This window comes from Phaethon aethereus, assembly GCF_964289735.1.
Source record: "Phaethon aethereus genome assembly, chromosome: 6".
NCBI lineage: Eukaryota > Metazoa > Chordata > Aves > Phaethontiformes > Phaethontidae > Phaethon > Phaethon aethereus.
The window spans coordinates 35,076,834-35,095,999 of record NC_138580.1 but is presented as its reverse complement, the minus strand read 5'-3'; the positions used below and the strand labels follow the sequence as shown (position 1 = coordinate 35,095,999).

The 19,166-nt window shown below is 39.9% G+C and overlaps 1 protein-coding gene across 1 annotated transcript in view; it reads left to right on the top strand.

The window, feature by feature from the left end:
* Positions 1–60: 60 nt before the first annotated feature.
* PMS1 (PMS1 homolog 1, mismatch repair system component) overlaps positions 61–19,166 on the top strand; it is a gene marked incomplete at both ends in the record, with an annotated part of 46,243 nt that continues 27,137 nt past the window's right edge. The window contains 4 exons of the mRNA XM_082001649.1: positions 61–192; positions 4,891–5,073; positions 7,128–7,230; positions 8,908–9,071. Coding sequence (XP_081857775.1) covers positions 61–192; positions 4,891–5,073; positions 7,128–7,230; positions 8,908–9,071 — 582 coding nt within the window. The remainder of the gene's footprint in view (positions 193–4,890; positions 5,074–7,127; positions 7,231–8,907; positions 9,072–19,166) is intronic.

Here is a 19,166-nt window from a genome sequence, read left to right as displayed (position 1 = left end):
GCCTTTTACATTCTTTTCCTGTTATCTTTCTGTGCAGCTTCTCTGACTCTTAATTCCACTATGAAACAGCTGACGGCAGAAACTATTCGTCTCCTTTCAAGTTCTCAGGTCATTACATCAGTTGTGAGTGTGGTGAAGGAGCTGATAGAAAACTCCTTGGATGCCAGTGCCACAAATATTGATATTAAACTGGTAAGTCCTCTTTCTTTGTCTTACAAAGAATTGGATGTAAAATAAGATGCAAGGAAAGTTGTTCCACTGCAAATGCGCATTTTAGGCGGTTGTGGTTTGGGGAATAGAAGGATATTAATAGTGTTTATACATATATATTTTTAGTCTCAAATAAAAATGGTCAAAAAACAGTTTCCACAAAGATTTTTGAGGCCCTAGTGAAACAGTAAGGCATATTTGTGCTCCTGAGTGTGTCTTGGGGAAAAAACTGTTAACTTCTTTTGCTACTGAAGTCCAAGATGTTGGATTTCAGTTTCACTGCTAGACTGGATCATTTAATGCTCATTACAAAATATTGTCAGGAAGGTGAAAATGGAAGATGTTGATGGCCATGCTAGGTGTTTTTCTCATGTAAATTACTACAGGGTCCCTAATTACTGTTAACTATTTCTAACATTTTATTTTTATAAGGTGTTAAAAAAAAGTTGGCATATCACTCAAGGATAGTTTCTGAAAAAAGAAAATACTGCTTATAATAAATAACTTGTGCTTTTTTTCCCAAATTGGGTAAAATGGCTAACTGATCATCTGTTTTTGCTGCTACGGCTATTTCTGGTTTTGCAGTATTTTGTAGAGAGCTGCATAATAGCCGTATCTCCTGCTTAGTAGGAAAACATGTTGTTACAGTAAAAATGGATGTATCCAGAATTGCATCCAATTTCCTTCCCTCTAAATAACAGTGAATGTATAAGCTATTCTTGAATTGTGTTAGACAAATGCTTCTAATGAGGGGGGCAATTATATTTCTGCTTGTTTCTTTGTCTATGTCACTGCTATCTTTTCTGAATGAGTCTCAAGTGTTTTCCATCTGAGTATGGCTTCCTGCAGATGCCAAGGGACATGCTTGTTTGTTATTTGCCTAAAGTGAGCTGAAGATACTGTGCCTTCACTATGGTCTGTGATGACCTCTATCTTGTCAATATTTAGACTGCATAGTATCTTGCTTCATGAGTACCTCCAAAGTGAGTAGTGTATGCACTACTGCAGGTAGAGGTATCAGAATGAGATCCTGTGAGCTCATCAATAACTGCAAGAAGTCAACAGATGGTTTTGGAGCCTTCAAAAATTGTTAGAACAAACCTTGTCTCTTTTACTAGAGTGCTGATATAAAGCCATGCAGGTAGCCAGAGGAGGAAACCCTCTAATCAGCGTGGGTTTCACAGTGCAATAACGATCTGTTTCCATAGTGAGAGGTCCGAGATCAATTAGAAAGAGCATTTTCAATCATTTCCAGTGCATGAGTAGTCTGCACTACTGTTACATTCTTTGTCAGTTCAGCCCAATCCAAATTGCTGTGTTTTTAAAACAAACCAACAGCCAACCTGGCTTTACACAAGTTGTCAGTGCTGATTGTTATTCTGTGGGTACTAGGGAAGAAGAGAAAATTTGCACTTTGCACAGCTCTACATAGTAATACTGTAAAATGGTGGATTCTTTTTCTGGGATTTTTTTTTTTTTGTGATAAGAATATTTTTAGAGCAAAATACTATTTTTATTATTTTAAATAAGGTTGACCACATTAACTCTGACTGGTTTAAAAGCATAATAAAGAACAGAAACTTTGACATTTAATTTTATAGCTTGATGGGTTTTGCCTGAAACTTGCAGCATTTTTATTGTTTTAACCTTTTCCAGGTGGATTAGGAAGGCTAGCTGATTCACTCAGACTTGTTACCCAATTTGCCTGAACACAGACAGGAGTGGCTTTTTTTGGAGACAGACAGGAGTTAACCTGGGGGTGGAATGGTTCTCAGGTAGAAACCATGGCAGTGGCCAGCTGTAGCGGGAAGCTTTAGCTAGTGTTTTATTCTTGTTAACTTCTTGGTTGACCATGCTCCCATAGGTGATGTTACTGAGTGCCTTTGCACTGTGTCTCAGCAAGCTTTTATGCAACACTGGGAAAAACATCAGCTCATACTGTAGTTTTAGATAATGTGATATTGCTTTCATTATAAGTAATTTGATTAGAAACTGAACTGTGGCCTTTCTGTAAGGTGTTGGGTGGTATGTATTTATTAATTTGAGCTTCAGCTTTGTTGCTATTGGAAAGACAAACATGCTGGAGCTTGCCTTGTTGTTAGCAGCAGGGTTAACTGCCTCAGTAGCATGGCTGTGCATTAAGCGTATGTAGAGTGATGGTTTTATCCTTGACGTGATGTCCTGGCTTCAGGTTAAAGTATGCTAAAAAATGTTGATGCAGCAATACAATTGCTTGTGTATGGATAAAGAGACTCCATGGGCTATCAGTTTCTTTACTGACTTCTAACAACAGGAATTTATGAGAATAATCTTCACCAGCTGACTGAGACCTGCGTATTTTAATTAATAGAGAAGATGAGCAACAGCCTGTGCTAGTAGCTGGAGCAGAGTTGGGCTTTGGGAAGGACAAATCTTAGCTACGGGTTTGCTACTAGTATATGAAATAGCTGTTGTAAAAGGCAGGCACTCGTTTCTGCGCCTTTTTTTCCAATGCATGAAATGGGCACTTTAATCCTTAGAACCTTCTCAGCGGAAGCTTAGCTAGGTAAGGTTCCATTGTACACCTGATCCATCTCATCACCTGAGAAGTGAAGTCCTGAGAAGTCCTACATCCATCTGCATGGCATTGCTAGACATTTCTGCCTCTAATGATCCATTCATCTTGCTAATTCAAAAGAAAAGTTGCCCAGCAAGAAAAGTGGATTATTTGTGTCAGTTTAATAAGCCAAATTGACCTTAGAGTTCTCACGAGTAGCAGAGCTGTAGCTGAAACGAAGATGGGACTGTGCAGTTGTGAGTAAAAGAGGAGGGAGTTGAACCATGCAGTTTGGCATCACTGATCTGGTAGAGCAACTTAAACATCTCATGGGATTGTGACCACAGTAGTATTTAGGTCATGTAGCATGGTGGAAGGTGTTACAAAGTGTAAGCACTGTAATATTGTAAGCAAAATATGTGCAAGTAAAAATGAATAATATTAGAAAAGAAATAGAGGATCATTCATGTAGCATTTTGATTGAAGTTGAAGAAGACAAATCTCATTTTTCCTAAGCAGTTAAGTGGTCTGGAAATAAAAATTAGAATGGAAAATAGGGGTTCATTGTAAAATGCTCAAACCCTTCATTAGTGCATACAGCAGCAGCATAGAAGGTTTCCTGTTTCTATCTCCTTATGTGGTTTTATGTTCAGTTTATTGCTTAGGTTCTGTCTTGCTTTCCAGTAGGAGATTGACTCAAATATTAGCAAAATCATTGTTTTTCCCCTGAAGATAGCTTTAGCACCATTCATTAATATGGAAAGTGAAATGTACCCACATTTCTATTGCATATCAGTTAGCTAAATACATGTGGTTCCGTGGCTACCTCAGAGGCTTTTCATGTTTTCTCATGTAGATTATGTGTGAACAGAGATAATATCTTTAGATACCTTCCTTTTGTTTTTAATTGCTTTTTTTTTTTTTACTTCAAGAAATAACCCTGGGAGTACATTATATTTTTTCATAACTGTCTTCATTATATGCCCAGATGAGACAATGAAGTTAGTTCTGTTTAATCAATCAGCTTTCTGTGAAGGACCATCCCATGCTCTGTACAGCATCAGTAGCAGCCACTCATTCAAGATACTTTAAGCAAAACCACTTTTAAGGTCACCTAGATGTATTACACACTACAGCACGTTTTTCTGATTGTTACATCATAACCTTTTCAAAAAGAGCCGGCATGCGTCTGTAGAAGAAGTTTAGTTAGTGATCCTGCAGCTCTAATTACTTTCTCCTCCTGGCTTGTGATTCTTTTTGGGTGTGATTTACATGGGCAGATTATAACGTAGCTGGAAGGAAGCATTTGTTTGCTGCACCTATTTGAAATTTTATAGAACCTGAATTCTGTATTTCATTTAGCTATCCTAATTATCTGGGTTTTCAGAGTTTTTCACCCTATTTATGCTCGTGTTTATTGAAATGACACAATGTAAATCAGAATTCAGTAAAATATGTATTGCGTAATACGTAAAGGTAAATCACAAAGACTGAAATTTGCTTCCTTGAAAGCTGTTTTTAAGAGTCTCTTTAATTCTTTTTGTAAAGTATTGTACCTCTTTACAAGCTTTCTTATTTCTGTCTTTTCCCCATTGGAATTGCAGCTTCTGTACATTGAGAGACAGTATAGAGACTGGAAAACCTCTGCAGTAGTGAAATCACAGAAATAGCCTGAAATTGAAAACAATTCTCGGTGAGGGCCCACTGACCTTAGTGGATGCAGGGCTGTGTTTGTGGTGATTTGAAAAAACTGGTATCAAGCAGAGAAGAGAGGTGAAAAGCCTTTAGCTTTCCAGCTATAGGTCTTTTTCTGAGCTTAGGTTTTTCAAATTTCATCCTAGTTTAAAAAAAACCCTACACTTAATTCCTGTTTCAATTCACTGTATTTATATTTATGTGCTATTTCCAAACCACAGGGTATGAAGTACATTATTTAGAGAAATCATCACTACTATCCTAACATGTTGTATTTTTCTTTTTTATTTCTTTTTTCAGAGAGACATTAATCGTTACTCAGTTTCTCCAAAGAAGCAAAACTCCCACTTCTCTCTGTATGGCTAGAAGCTGTAACCTTAGCTGCTTCAAACTTGTGTCTTAACTCATTTGTCTGTTTTAGTGCTCCTTTACGTTTTGTTCTTTTTCAGGAGAATTATGGGTTTAACAAAATAGAAGTGAGAGACAATGGCAATGGAATCAAGGTTGCTGATGTTCCAGTTATGGCAATTAAACACTACACCTCAAAAATAAGCTCTTCTGAGGACCTTGAAAGATTGACAACATACGGTTTCCGTGGGGAAGCTTTGGGATCAATTTGCTGCATATCAGAGGTGAGCAGTTGCTATAAACGTGTCTAGTCTTTGTGTTGTGATTTTTTGTATGTGTGTTTGTGAAAGCTTTATTAAAATATCAGTGCAAAACTTTAAATTGTTCTAGCAGCCTGCCAGAGATACGTTTTCAAAAGAGTTTATACTTGTGTATACTGCCTTTCCCCTCCTCCCCAGAAGTCATGTCATATGGTTAGGAAGCAGTACGGATTTCTTGTTAGCATCTGTCACACTGGTTACAGCAGTGCTCTATTTATCTTCCTTAGTCAGAATAGGTCAGAGACAGACTGCTTAGTGTTTTCTCTTCTGTCAAGGTATAGGTACATGATTTCTCAGAACACTGGGTTATCCTCTTTAGTCTTGTCAGCAAATATAATGTCAAAGGGTATGGCTGAGTTTGCTACTTGAATTAGGGTAAATCGAAATGAGGAACAGCAGATGGTGGCCAGGAGAAATCACTTCAGGGAACTGATGGCCCACATAGCTACCATTCCAGTAAGGATTTTCTGCTTTGATGTTATCTAGGTGATCAGCAGTCACGGGACCTTGCTGGGCTCCATATCGCTCCTTGACTTGTGTATGACTGCAGTTGCAGAAACTTTGTTGTCCGTATGAGTAAACAGGAACCTGGCTTCCTGGCCTGAGTCTGATCCATATGTTTGTGCTGAGGACTGACAGTGTACTGATGCTTAGGATTTAACTTGTTGACTGAAAATAAGTAAGTTGATTCAAAACCATCTGAAAAGTGTTCAGGCTATTAAGGGCACAGCATCTACCTCTTCCATTATGTTTTGCCTTTTTGTATTTGTGCTGTGCCAAGGTCAAGTTTTGGATTCTTCTTTCTAAGTCTGCAAAGGATTAGATCCTGCAAGAAGATACTGATATCTGTGTCTGATTGGAACCATCAACTGTCAAGGTCAGGAGACATGTTAGAGCTTGACTCCTTGCTACCTTGGGCTACATTCACCTTGCACTAAACAAGAGCGGGTTGTGTGTTTGGATGGAGATTTCCAAAGATGCTTTCAAAAGAGTTGGTGTTTTGACAGATGATGACAGACCTCAATCCTTGGTTCCTTCTAATGAGTTGTCAGAGCAGGGTGCCATCTGTTTTGAGCATTTAATCAGCTCTATGCTATGTTTCCTAAGAGATGGGAGGTGACCTGAGTGTATTAAGTACTTTAATAGGTATTACTTTAATCCTTGGATCATAATTATGTTGGTTAAACACTCCTGGCATTAATTACATTCTGGCTACCTGAACTGCCCCCTGAAGTTTCAGTTAAGAGGTGCTTTATTATTGGCCCCTAAGTAGGTCTGTAATGTTGTCATTTCCAATTAATCAATTATTGTTTTTTCTCTCCAGAGGCATGGCTGAATTCTGAGTGATTCATATGAGACACTAAAATAAACCAAAATATCCTGAAGCTCTATATGTGTGACAACTTTTATGCCTTTCAGTTGGTTAAAGTGCAGTGGCTCTACTCTTCAAAGTATGGATGCCTGAACTCAGGGAATTGTAGTTTTATTGAACTTCTGGTGTGTGACAGGTCTTGCTAAAGTCAATCTGTGTATTACCTTAATAGCTTACAAAACATGGTACTACTGATTGCTAGATATATTTGGGTGTGGAAAGATAATATACGGTTTGTTTGATAGTAGTTGTTATGTTTGTGGAATCTCACATGAATTTAAGAAGTTGTCATAGTATGCCTATGGATGAAAATGCGAAATTATCAATTGATTTAGTTGTTTGTTTAACCTGTGTTTAGAAGATACAGGAGCATGTGTTGTAGGTAGTAGGGATTGCTGTGCTTCACGTATTAGTGCAATAGAAATGCTTGCCTTTTAGTTAAATGGATGGAAAAATGAGTAATAATGCAGAATGTTTCTGTGATGGTAACAAACACCTGTAGAAGAAAAAATTTATAAATTACATGTAATTGTGGTGACTAAAATACCACAATGGTAAGAGTGGTAGCAAAGCTTATCTAAGCTCATTCTGAACTTTGTGAATCCTCGATTAAAATTTTTTTTTTTTTTTAAATCACTCTTTTCAGGTTTTGATCACCACAAAGACAGCTGATGATGATTTCAGCATTCAGTATGCTTTGGATAGCAATGGGCATATAACTTCTGAAAAGCCTTCCCATCTTGGGCAAGGTAAGATATCTTTTTTTTCTGGTGTTGCGCTGTAACAGAAGTATTTTGTTTCTCTGAGGCTCTATTTGATGTTGAAATACCTGTTCTGTACTTGAAGGTTGAGTATGAAATCTTTGCAGCTGTAAACATTTCTTGCCTTATGTCTGTCAACTGAGAATGTGTTATGATTGTAAAAAATAATATGTCTTGGAAGTTGCTTTAGATAGTAATTATAAACTAGTTTCTCCTTCTCTGACTCACTCCTTCAAGCTGACAGTGGAAATAAATCTATAAAAATTCAATGCCCCAGGTCCAGGCAGACTGGAAGTATATATCTTGCATAAGTATATGAAAGATTTGTTCAGGACCAAAATAATGTTTCTGTACATAGCAAAATCCTTGCTTAAAGTAGGAAGAGTTGCCCTGCTGCTATACAAGGGAGTTGCTGGAAGCAGTGCGGCTGTAGGACCAGGCAAAGTCACAGTTCTTTCTAACCTACAGGAAGGGTGTGTCACTAGAAATCTGTCTGCGTGTTTGTGTGAAAGATTAAAGGTTGCCCTCACCTCAGAGGAAGCCTTGATGGTTCAGACGTGGTGCAGGTTTGAGGTAGCATCTGCTCTACTTCGTGGTCCGCTCAGCAGATTGTTGCTCAGTGAGGACCGTTAAGACCACACTGTGTCTTTGTGTTACACTCCAGCCGGTGTATTCCCGGAAGAGGTGTCCTCCTTTCTTGTCACAAGGGAGTGCTTCTGAGAAAGCAGTTGCAGCTTCTCCATAAAGCTCAGCTTTTCCCAGCTGAGCCGCAGCGACTGCTTGTCAATATTGTGCCCAGAAGCTGCCCTGCAGCCGGCTGCAGTGCTCATACGCCAATGGCGAGCTGACTGGCAACCCGGCACCCTTCCTCCCCAGCACGAACTGGTCACAGGGAGCCATTAAGCCAGAAGAAGCTGCTGAGGGCTAGTCAACGGGCAAATACTTAAGAAAGAGCTGAAGCTGAGAACTCTAATTTTAACTAAATTTAACCAGGGAGTCTTTTTAAGATCTAGGCTGTAGCATTTTCCACAGCCAGAAAGCCTGTGGGTTGCATTGCTTTGTCTTTTGTCAAAATTGTTGTGTGATTGACTGAATTCTGTTACATATATTTAATACTTTGCAATACACTTACGGGCTAGGAATTTATGTGATTGTGTTGGTAGATGAATATTCCTCCTCTTACTATGTACTATGCCTTGAACAGAGATATCTGGCTCTTCAGGTACTACCCTAAAGCAAATGCTTGTGAAGGGCCTTAATGGACCTCAGTGTTCCATTGCCTCCAGATATGTCTGAATAGATTCTAGTCTGTTAACCATTTTACTAATGAAAGTTAACTTAATATGCAATGAAAGAGTCTTCAGCTTTAGTGCTGATTCTTGCTATTGTCAGTTGTGTACGAAAGAAAGTTTAATGCTGCAGTCAACTCTGAATAAAGGACGGGAATCACAGCTCTTCAGGTCTATACGTACTTTTTTGGGGGAGGTTGACTGCTAATTTGGTATATTTCTTCTCATGCTAATATACTCTAATTTAGTGTTACTGGGGTTTATATGCAGGAGCATACAGACAGGTCTCTTCAAGTATAAATGAAGTTTCCTCAATATCTCATCAGTGGTATGTTTTTGGTGTAATTTCTACTTGTTTTCTGTCACGTGCTTGCAGGTACTACCGTAACAGTCCTCAACTTGTTCAAGAATCTTCCTGTGAGAAAGCAGTTTTACTCAACAAACAGAAAATGTAAGGAAGAACTGAAAAAAGTCCAAGATCTACTGACAGCATACGGTATCATAAAACCAGACCTGAGGATAACCTTAACACATAATAAGGTAATAATGAGATTTTTCTCTATCAGCTATCTCAGGATAGTTTCTGATTAATTTATGCAGTTCGTGTAATACTTATATAAAATCTTTCAGTCCTAGGAATTTTCTTTTATCATAGGTTTGTTTTGAGCTTCCACTTCTTTCTTTCCTTTATAGATGTGTATTTATGGTGGTTACAGATTTTGATCCTAAAACTCCAGCTCAGATCTTTTTGGTCTGCTCCAACAGGTGCCGGGTTAGATATATGAAGTACAAAAATTATTTTACATGCTAGTGGTATAAGAATGGTTGTGCATGCTAGTGGTTATTAAAGATGTTAGTGGTGTTCTGCAGAACAAAGAAGTGAAACCTTACTAGGCCACAGGGCCTGATCAAGTTTTAACTCAAGCTAGGTGAAAAAACTCTCAAAACTGACTTGGTTAAGCTATCTATCTGTATAGATACTATAGCACATACAGGTAGCTTGCTGTATGCAGAGTCATAAGAGCTCAACACATAATGATGGTTTCCTTCTAATAGGCCACAAAATTCAAAGCAATTTGCTACATTGGTGTAAGTAAGAGTAACGTATGTTATAACAATAAGCTTTAGTTGAACTAGTTGTTCTTTGTTTAGACTTGGGGGAACATATTCAGAGGCTGCTTGGAGGCTGCTTTGACTTCACAGCATACAGAACAGTAATTTTACAACACAGCTACAGAAGTTAAACACACAGCTACAGAAATGACACGTTAAGCAGTTCTCCTTTACCTGACCTCAATTTAACATAGCTAATTTTACTGGCTGTACTCCTGCTTTTGAAACCTCTGACAGGAAAGTTACACTAATGAATTTCCAAGTTGCCACAAAGTAGAGAGTGACATCTCGTGGCCAGATCCCTCACCAATTCTTTTTCTGTTCTATAATACTTTTGTTTGTTGATCTTGCTATTTGGCTTGTTCATTAAGCAATTTCAATCAGTTACTCTATCAACCGAGCAGTCACACTTCAGTTCCTTTTCAGTCGGAATGATGAGTGTCACTGCTTTCCTGAAATGAAAACAGATTGCCCAACCTTTTCTGGAGTTGGATAGCATGCTGCGATTATATTTACGTATGTATTTCTAAATATCAAAGTGTAGATACTGTGAAAAACAAAAGCTAGTCTTGCAGGTACAGAATTAGTATTCCAAAGCTGAGAAAGTGTATCTACTTTCAGTCTTATTTCATTGGGACTACAGAAAGTTTGAAATCGGAGATCTCAGGGCTGTGCACTTCTTAGATTGTGTTAAGCTCCTTGACATATCTAGCAGTGGTTGACAGTATTGGTCTTAAATGCTGGTTAATAAAAGTCATTTTGTCTTTTATTGGTGGTTTGGTTTTGCCCTCTCTGACAAGTTGCAAATGAGTTTTATATCGTATTTTGATTTCATCCCCTTTGATTAGACTAATAGATCATGGTTTTCTTTTTTTTTCCTCTGCTTATTTTAATACAATGGCAATAATGTGCAAAAAGTTGATCACATGTCTTTTTCACAGTGCTGACCGCAAAAGTGGTGCGGAGAGTTGCATGATAGTAGCCATTGCATGTTGGTTTTGACTACCTATCCTATTAGCTTCAGAGGTAAATTCTTAAGTACACAATACGAGTAGGTAAAACGAATCAGTACAAATGCCATCTGCAGGCATTGTAATGACATTGATGGTGCTGATTTTTTGGGGTCTTCATTTTGCATTGCTGGCCTTATGTTCATTTAATATATTTAGAAAAAAGAAAGCAAGCAAGAAACTGCTCAGACGTTTCAACACAAGAGGTCGCTCAGTAGCTATTGCTGAGCAGGGCAAATTAAAGGCTTAAATCATACAGAAAGCGTAGTCTGTCTCTGCATGTGTAAATGCTTTAAAATAGCCTGAAAATGTTAAAAAACTTTCAATGCAGATCCCTGTGTTTCTACTGCTGTTGTCATTCCTTGCAAAATAAAAAATTGCCTGTTGCATCATACTTTTTAAGAAATTTGAAATTCTGAAATTCCAATGCGTAACAACTTTCATCAGGTCTATGTGCATCCGTTTTACCATAATATCACAGACCATGAATATGCACTGGTTCTTTTTCCTTCAGATGCTAAGTATTATTGTCATTAAAATTATTAATTCAGATCAGAAGGTGTTTTTCCTATAGTGATACTACAGTGTATCTGTGCTAGAATAACACTCTACTGAATAGGGTTGTCTGTGATGGTTTTTTTTTTTTGAGGCTGTTATATTTCTATTTGAAATGTGCTGGGAGAAAGAATCAAGTTCTTAGAATGGCTTTATTTTTTATGTAGCTTACACATTATATATTAGTTAAAAAAATGGTATGTGCAAATATTCAGAGGAGTTCCTAGAATCCCACATTCTTGAGGCTGAGCCAATGCTTTCTGTTGCAATGGAAGAAGATACACGTCAGGAGTAAGATCAGGTTCCGAGGCTTGAAAGAGCAAGAAGGTAGCAGAGATGAGGTATTAGAGAAGGAGATGAGGAAAGATGGGTCGAAAGAGGAGAAAGGGTAGTAAGTGAAAGAAGTGTAAGTGAAAGTGTATTTCAAAGAAGTCTTGAAAATAAATGACAAAACCAGTACATTAAAGACTGGTGGGTTTTTTTGGTTGTTTTGTTTGTTTTGGTTTTTTTTTAAAAGTCCTGTATTTAAAAGCATGGTGGGTTGACCCTGGCTGGATGCCAGGTACCCACCAAAGCCGCTGTATCACTCCCCTCCTCAGCTGGACAGGGGAGGGAAAAGTAGAATGAAAAGCTTGTGGGTCGAGATAAGGATGGAGAGAGATGGTTCACCAGATGGCTTACCATCACGGGCAGAACAGACTTGACTTGGGGAAATTAGTTTAATTTATTACCAATCAGAGTAGGATAATGAGAAAAATAAACCCAAATCTTAAACACACCCTCCCCCCACCCCTCCCTTCTTCCTGGGCTCAACTTCACTCCCCATTTCTCTCCCTCCTCCCCCCGAGCGGCGCAGGGGGACGGGGAATGGGGGTTGTGGTCAGTTCATCACACGTTGTCTCTGCTGCTCCTTCCTCGTCGGGGGGAGGACTCCTCACCCTCTGCCCTGCTCCAGCCTGGGGTCCCTCCCACGGGGGAGAGTCCTCCATGAGCTTCTCCAACATCGGTCCTTCCCATGGGCTGCAGTTCTTCACGAACTGCACCAGCCCGGGTCCCCCCACGGGTGCCGTCCTTCAGGAACAGGCTGCTCCAGCCTGGGTCCCCCCACGGGTGCCGTCCTTCAGGAACAGGCTGCTCCAGCCTGGGTCCCCCGCGGGTGCCGTCCTTCAGGAACAGGCTGCTCCAGCCTGGGTCCCCTGCAGGTGCCGTCCTTCAGGAACAGGCTGCTCCAGCCTGGCCCCCGTGGGGTCCCAGGTCCTGCCAGCAAACCTGCTCCAGCCGGGGCTCCTCTCTCTCCCCACGGGGCCACAGGCCCTGCCAGGAGCCGGCCCCAGCGTGGGCTGCCCACGGGGTCATGGCCTCCTTCGGGCATCCCCCTGCTCCGGCGTGGGGCCCTCCCCGGGTGCAGGTGCAGATCTGCTCCCCCGTGGGGCTCCATGGCTGCAGGGGCACAGCCGCCTCCCTGTGGGCTTCCCCAGGGGCTGCCGGGGAATCTCTGCGCTGGCGCCCAGAGCACGTCCTCCCCCTCCTCCTTCACTGACCTTGGTGGCTGCAGAGCTGTTCCTCTCACATACTCTCACTCCTCTCTTTGGCTGCAGTTCCGCAGTTGGGTTTTTTTTCCTTCTTAAATACGTTATCCCAGTGGTGCAACTACCATCACTGATGGGCTCGGCCTTGGCACGATCTTGGAGCCAGCTGGCATTGGTTCTGTCAGACATGGAGGAAGCTTCTAGCAGCTTCTCACAGAAGCCACCCCTGCAGCCCCACTGCTGCCAAAACCTTGCCAGGCAAACCCAATACAATAAGAAATGAAAGGAGAATGGAAGAAAGCATAGCCCTAGCTTTGCCAAGGAAGAATGTAATGAGGCTGAAACTTTCATTTGACTTTTAACCGTGTCTGAGGTTAGGCATCGGACAGTGGTTGCCTGGCTGATTCTAGCAGAAACTTATTTTGGCAAGTCAGGCCTCTTATTGAGGTATTGAACATACGTATGTTTTTAGGATGCACAATACAATTGCATGTTTTACTTCCAACATGTTTTTTTTAAAGGTGTATGTCTTGTGCTTCTGAATGAAATTTCCGTAAGTTTTTCTTCATGTGATGCCACATTTTATACCTGTGTTAGTTCAGAAAATATTACCATCAAGCGTCTGATTTCTTTTCTGTGAAGAACCACAATGCTTTTCCTGCCTTTGGGTTGTTCTCTAGTAAGAAAGAAAACAGATATTCTTTTTATCAGTCATCCTAGGGTTCTTTTATTGTGTACTCTCCGTCAGTGGATTTCCGAGATAGGAAATACTCAATTGCTCTTTCTGCTCAGAATGTTTTGTTTGCATTAGCAATAAATAATGAATCACTTTGCAGATCAACCCTTGAAGTACTATTGCTATTTTGACAACTTGGATTAGCTAGTGCTCCTTCTTTTTATGAAGGTTTATCCTGCCAAGACATTCTTTGAATACTGATAATGTTGATCCTCTTGCCAGTATGGTTATGTTAGAAAGAGGTATTTTTCTTCTTTCATCACCGTGTTCCTTGAAAGCATATTGAATAATGAGACAGCCAAATGGAAATAATTTACATGAGTATTCAGCAAGTTTATTTAAAGTTAATATTATCTGAAGGCATGCTAAGAACATTCCAAAGTCAGCTACCACTTAAACTGCGTCAAACTCTTCAGCCCGAAATGCCATGTTCTAGCCACCTACAAGCTCTGGCTGTATTTTACCTGGGGTGGTGTAGGGCTCTTCCCTGGAACAACAGTTTTCACACTCCTGGCCATTTAGCACCAATAGCCCTCGACTTAGTCTTACAAGCTGCTGATGTTCAAGAAATGCATTTGTGCATTTGAAAGGCTGAATATGGAATACTTTAATTCTCTTCTAGTTGCTTGTATTCCACAAACACCAAAATGAGAGAGGACACCCGATAACTATACCTGTTTTAACAATTTCAGATATAGGGCTGAACAAATTATGGCAACAGGTGGTTTAGATGGTGCCTATCAGCAGGTCATACCATACATAACTGATCCCATGTCTTGTGTGAAGCACAGGTGGGTCATAAGTAGACTCAATAAATTTTCCAGTTCCTGTTGAGGAAAAATCTACATAAGGGATTTTTTTTTTTTTTCCCCCTAGTGTTTTTCATGGATAATATTTTGAAGCCTTGGTCACACAGAGTTCTGCCTGGAACTATGTGCTGTTTATTTCAAGAGAAAAACGTGGGTCAGAACTTCCGGGTGCAAGGAGTCCATTTTAAAGCTATTCTTGTAACTGTGGTTGGTATTCTTACCCAAAACCCCTTTGCGGGTGTGGTTGGTGTTGACCTAAAGGATACCATCAGGTGATGAGTCTGTGTATGTACTGGGAGGAGGGGAGGGGGCATGCTGAATCTTAAGTAAAACAGTAATTCAAATAATTAAGAATTGGAAACAGTCTTTTTGACATGTATGTAATGCCTAACCTTATTTAGTTAGTTATTGCCTATTTCAGTTCTTTGTGAAGAAATGCTACCTTATTTTCTGCTATACTCTTTTCATTTTTTTCACAGTAAACCCCTTGTTTCCAAAGTTGGATAATCTCAACCTACGGTCTATATCCAGTAGTCCAAAACCAGTTTGTTTTCTGTGTCTGAGTCCTCTGTAGTAAGCATGGGGTTTTTGAGATGAAGTTAGGATTAGGATAAATTTACCATTTTTAACAATGGGACTGTAAATTTGCCATTTTAAATAATGGGATTGTACTTTACATTCATTCATTGTGCTTCCAAACTGCGTCGTATCTTAATGTTGAAAAGAAACCTGCATTGAGCAGAAACAGCAGCACATAAGCTCTTTCTTGAGTTGGAACGGCTATTCTGTTTAGTGTAATGATGATAAATTAAGTCCCTCCCTAATCTGTGTGTCTGAAAATATAAAGTGGAATTATGATTAAGAATCTGCAGTGCACTGCAGCCAACATGCCTTCATGCTGACCTGGACTATAGCTCAGTCTTTACTTCCATTCGTTGTTCAGTGACTTTGCTGAGAAAGCCAAACAGAGAGTTAATTATGGTGTTTTTTGTGATGAGGACACCTGTCCACTAGGAAATGCGCTGAGACCCTCAACTCAGTTTACATCAGCCAGAGAACAGCTGCCAGATGGTAACTACTTTTGGTCGCTACCAACCTGGTTGAATTTGAACTGGTGACCTAGAGGTGAAATGCTTTATATCCTATTACTAATTCCTTGAGGTTTCCAGTTTCTCATCCATCACTTTTTTCAAATGACAGCGCAGTATATGCCTGAAATCTCAAAACAATTACTGTTTCACATATGCAGTATGTGTTGCAGAATCTGAGATGTGCCTTTAGCTCTTGCAGGGCTTTCACATTCACTTTGTATACTTAAAAAAGGTTAACAGAAAAAGGATGTTTCCAAAGCCGTCTGGGAGTTCTCCCTCTTCCTTAGCAATGTACTCAGTTAGGTGTGTTCTCTGTTACTTTTGTTAACCGCTATTTTACAAAAGGCATTTAAACATCCCTTTATTTAAATGGAATTCACTGTAATGATGTACATCCTCTGAATGACAGTTTGCGATTAGAAACTGGGTTTTTTTGACAGTAGTTTAATTGACTGGGAGATTTTTTTTTTTTTCCTTCTGTTATGGAAGTGGAATTTCTCTAAACACCCACAGTGGAACATGTGTGGTTAAAGCAGGCAAAAAATGTAGAACTCTCACTATAGTCTGTAATTCTTGAAAGGCTCTGAAGACATGTGTTATCAGATGAAGGTCCTTGGCTTCTTGTAATATCTGTTAGCTCCTCTCCTAACCTACCTTCCAGCTCCCAAATCAAAGAATTTCTCCACTGCATGATGCTCAAGAAAGCCTTTTAATGGGGAGGGTGCTCTAGTATCACAAAAGGGAAATCTGAGCAGGCAATATGTTAGAATTTGTAGGTTGAACAGTTCTGTGGAAAATTACTGTCTTTCAACAGGTCCCCCTGATAGCTCTAGTGGCTGATGCCCATGGGATAGATAGGTATGTCAGCTGCATCTGATGAGGGGAAGAATGGTGCCTTAAGTTTTTTCTATTGCATATCTCCACTGGTAGTTGTTCTGCCATCACTTATGAAGTGGACGGGACAACTGATTCCTCAGAGGCAAGTATAAAATATCTGGAGAAAATAATTATGATTATGTAGAGAGCTGCATTATTTTTCTTTAAGCTAAACTGAAAAACTGCTGGGATTTCTGTTTTCAAGGGAAGATTATGCAAGAGTTCTCTTTTAGTAAGATAACTTACCATTGGTTTTAAAACAAGACACCAATTATGGCATGGAGCTGATAAACAACATCGACACTTTTCAAGGCTGGGATTTTAAAGAATGTGGTTAAGACTTTATCTTGGTGTCTTCTTGATCTTAGCTGATAGGTTTTCTTCCACTGCAGAGAACATGCCAGCCCTTGCAGCTAGGTGTCTGTGCATCATAAGCAAAAGAGGCTATACACATTGTACAAGGTGACATCTTTTTGTTTCTGTTTGGCTGAATTCAAGCTTTGGATATTGCTTTGTATGCCCTCTTAACAGGTAGGCAGCAACGTTTTCAGTTTTGTTGGAGCCTAATAAATTATTGTGTTTTATGTCAAGAAAGCTAAGGAACATATTGGTCCGAAGACTTAACTATCTGCTGTGAGATATTGGATGCCAGGGTGACAGGATTTTTGAAGCATGTGAAACAAAATTAAGAGTGTGAAATGCAGTTCTCTTTTTACAGAACTAACTCATGTTATGTTACCAACCTACAGTTCATATACAGTGCTTGGTCTGCTAGACTTTTACACCCTCAAACTTTATTATAGGATAAATAACACAATGGTTATCACAAAATAAAGGAAATGGGTGGTTCCTGGGTAGTAAAAGTCCACTTGGTTAAGTTACTACCATTATGCTGTGCTAAGGTACACGGGAAGAATCTGTTTAACTTGTAGCATCATAGTTGCACTGAAGTAGCCACTGTCAGCAAGAGAATCCAGTCCCCAGCCTTAATTAAGACTTGTCTTTTGTCTGTGATTGCGAATCATTGTGGTGGCTGGTAGAAGTTCTAAAATATGATGACAGTTAGGGATGAGGAGCGGCTGCATTTTTTTCTCTGTCCTTCCTTGGTGTCTTTGAAGAGATGAATAATGAGCAGCTCTTACTCTCCTTAGTGCTGTATAACAGGGACGCCACGGGGAAGAGGTAGCATGCTCTTTCTCCGCTCTTTGCACGTTTTTCAAGGAATCCTTCAGGGCTGTGTGTATGCATCCTGAAATAACAAGAGATGCCTGCTCCGTGTGTGTGTACGTTGTCATCCTCCACAAAAGTATGCATATGTCCGAGGGGAGGATAGGGCCGAAGAAATACACACAGACGCACACCCATACTTATCTTCTGTATATGTGCAATAGATTTTACAGGCGTTATGACATTTTGTAAGATCTAGATCGTGTAATCCCCCTCAATGAAACAGGGAGGTGGGATATATTTGGCTAGCTCTAGCAAAACCTAAGATGGGCCATATGTAATAATATATCTTTGAGTAGGCTGTTTCTGCAGTGTCATCATACTGACTAGAGTCAGATTATTCCTTGGCTCATTCTGGACACCCGCTTTATATGATCTAGAAAAAAAATATGAGGGGGGTGTGTGGGTGTATATTTTTAGGTAAACTAAAGGGTATAATCAAGGTTAAAAAAATAGCGTATTGCAGGAACCTTATGGAAACAGGCACTTTCTAAAACGAATGAAATGGAACAGGCATTGTTTCCTACTGGATTTTTGCCTGTTTATACATCTGAAGAGTCTAGAAAAATAGTTTTCTTTATATTACCAGCTATTGCTATGTTGTTGCTTCATAATGTGCAGTCGTGGCCAAAAATGAACACACAATCTATTCTGTGTTTATATAGTATAGAAATTTAGGAGTTGCCTGGCCTCTTTAGTATGTAGGCTTTAATTTAACCTACAGTGGTAACTAGTTTTGAAAATTTTGTCTGTAGTCCTGAGTATTAATATCTGATAAATAATATGACTAGTTAAAAAAATACCCCTTGAACTTATTAACAGTATCTACTTTTAGCAAGTTTGCATTTAATAAGTTCTCATGTTCCACAGCTTTCTTAAAACCACCTCACTGAAGTGATCTTTTCACAGTCCTGAGTATCAGCCATTCAGCAGGTCAAGCAGTGTAATAACCTTGCATTAATCAGCAGCTATGATTTATATCTGTACCTGTGGCATCACACTAGTATAACCTAAAATAAACAGCATGATGTTTATATTAGTCATGTAACAAGTGTCTTTCTCAGTTAGGTCACATGCATTTAATTTAAAATATATCCAGTAAAGAAAAAATTGCTTGGCACTTTATGTTTCCATTTTAAGTAATCACTTTTAAAATAGAAGCAGTACAGGATATGTTTTATAAGAGGAGCTCTAAAGAAGAGGACAAATTCTTTCATCACTCCGAAATGTCTTTGAGGAGATTTACAGCAGGTGTAGAGGAGAGAGGCTGAGAGCCAGCATGCTTGGGGCAGCCACGGGCTGTCCTTTGCCGTGGCCTGCTGCCAAAGCACGGTGGGGACTCTCCCTGCCAGAGCTGTGGACACCCAGCCCGTGGCTCTGCTTGCTCATTTCTCCTTCTCCCCTTTTTGTATTCCCTGCCCTGCCCGATGTAAATTGTCCCTTACACTTGAGGGGTTCGCGCTCACTGTAGGATGACTGAGCTGTGATACAGCATGTTCAAAGGGCTGTCAGGCTGGTGTGCAGGATGTGAGTTAGATTCAGGCAGGACTAAGAAGTCCCACTTCACAAATGCTGCAGAGTGTATGAGTGGAAGAGTAAAGATTTGGGGAATAGTTTTAGGCTCAACAGTCTCAAAGCTTTACCGTTCCACCTGTCCTGTAGGAAGGGAATATCGTTTTACAGGAGCAC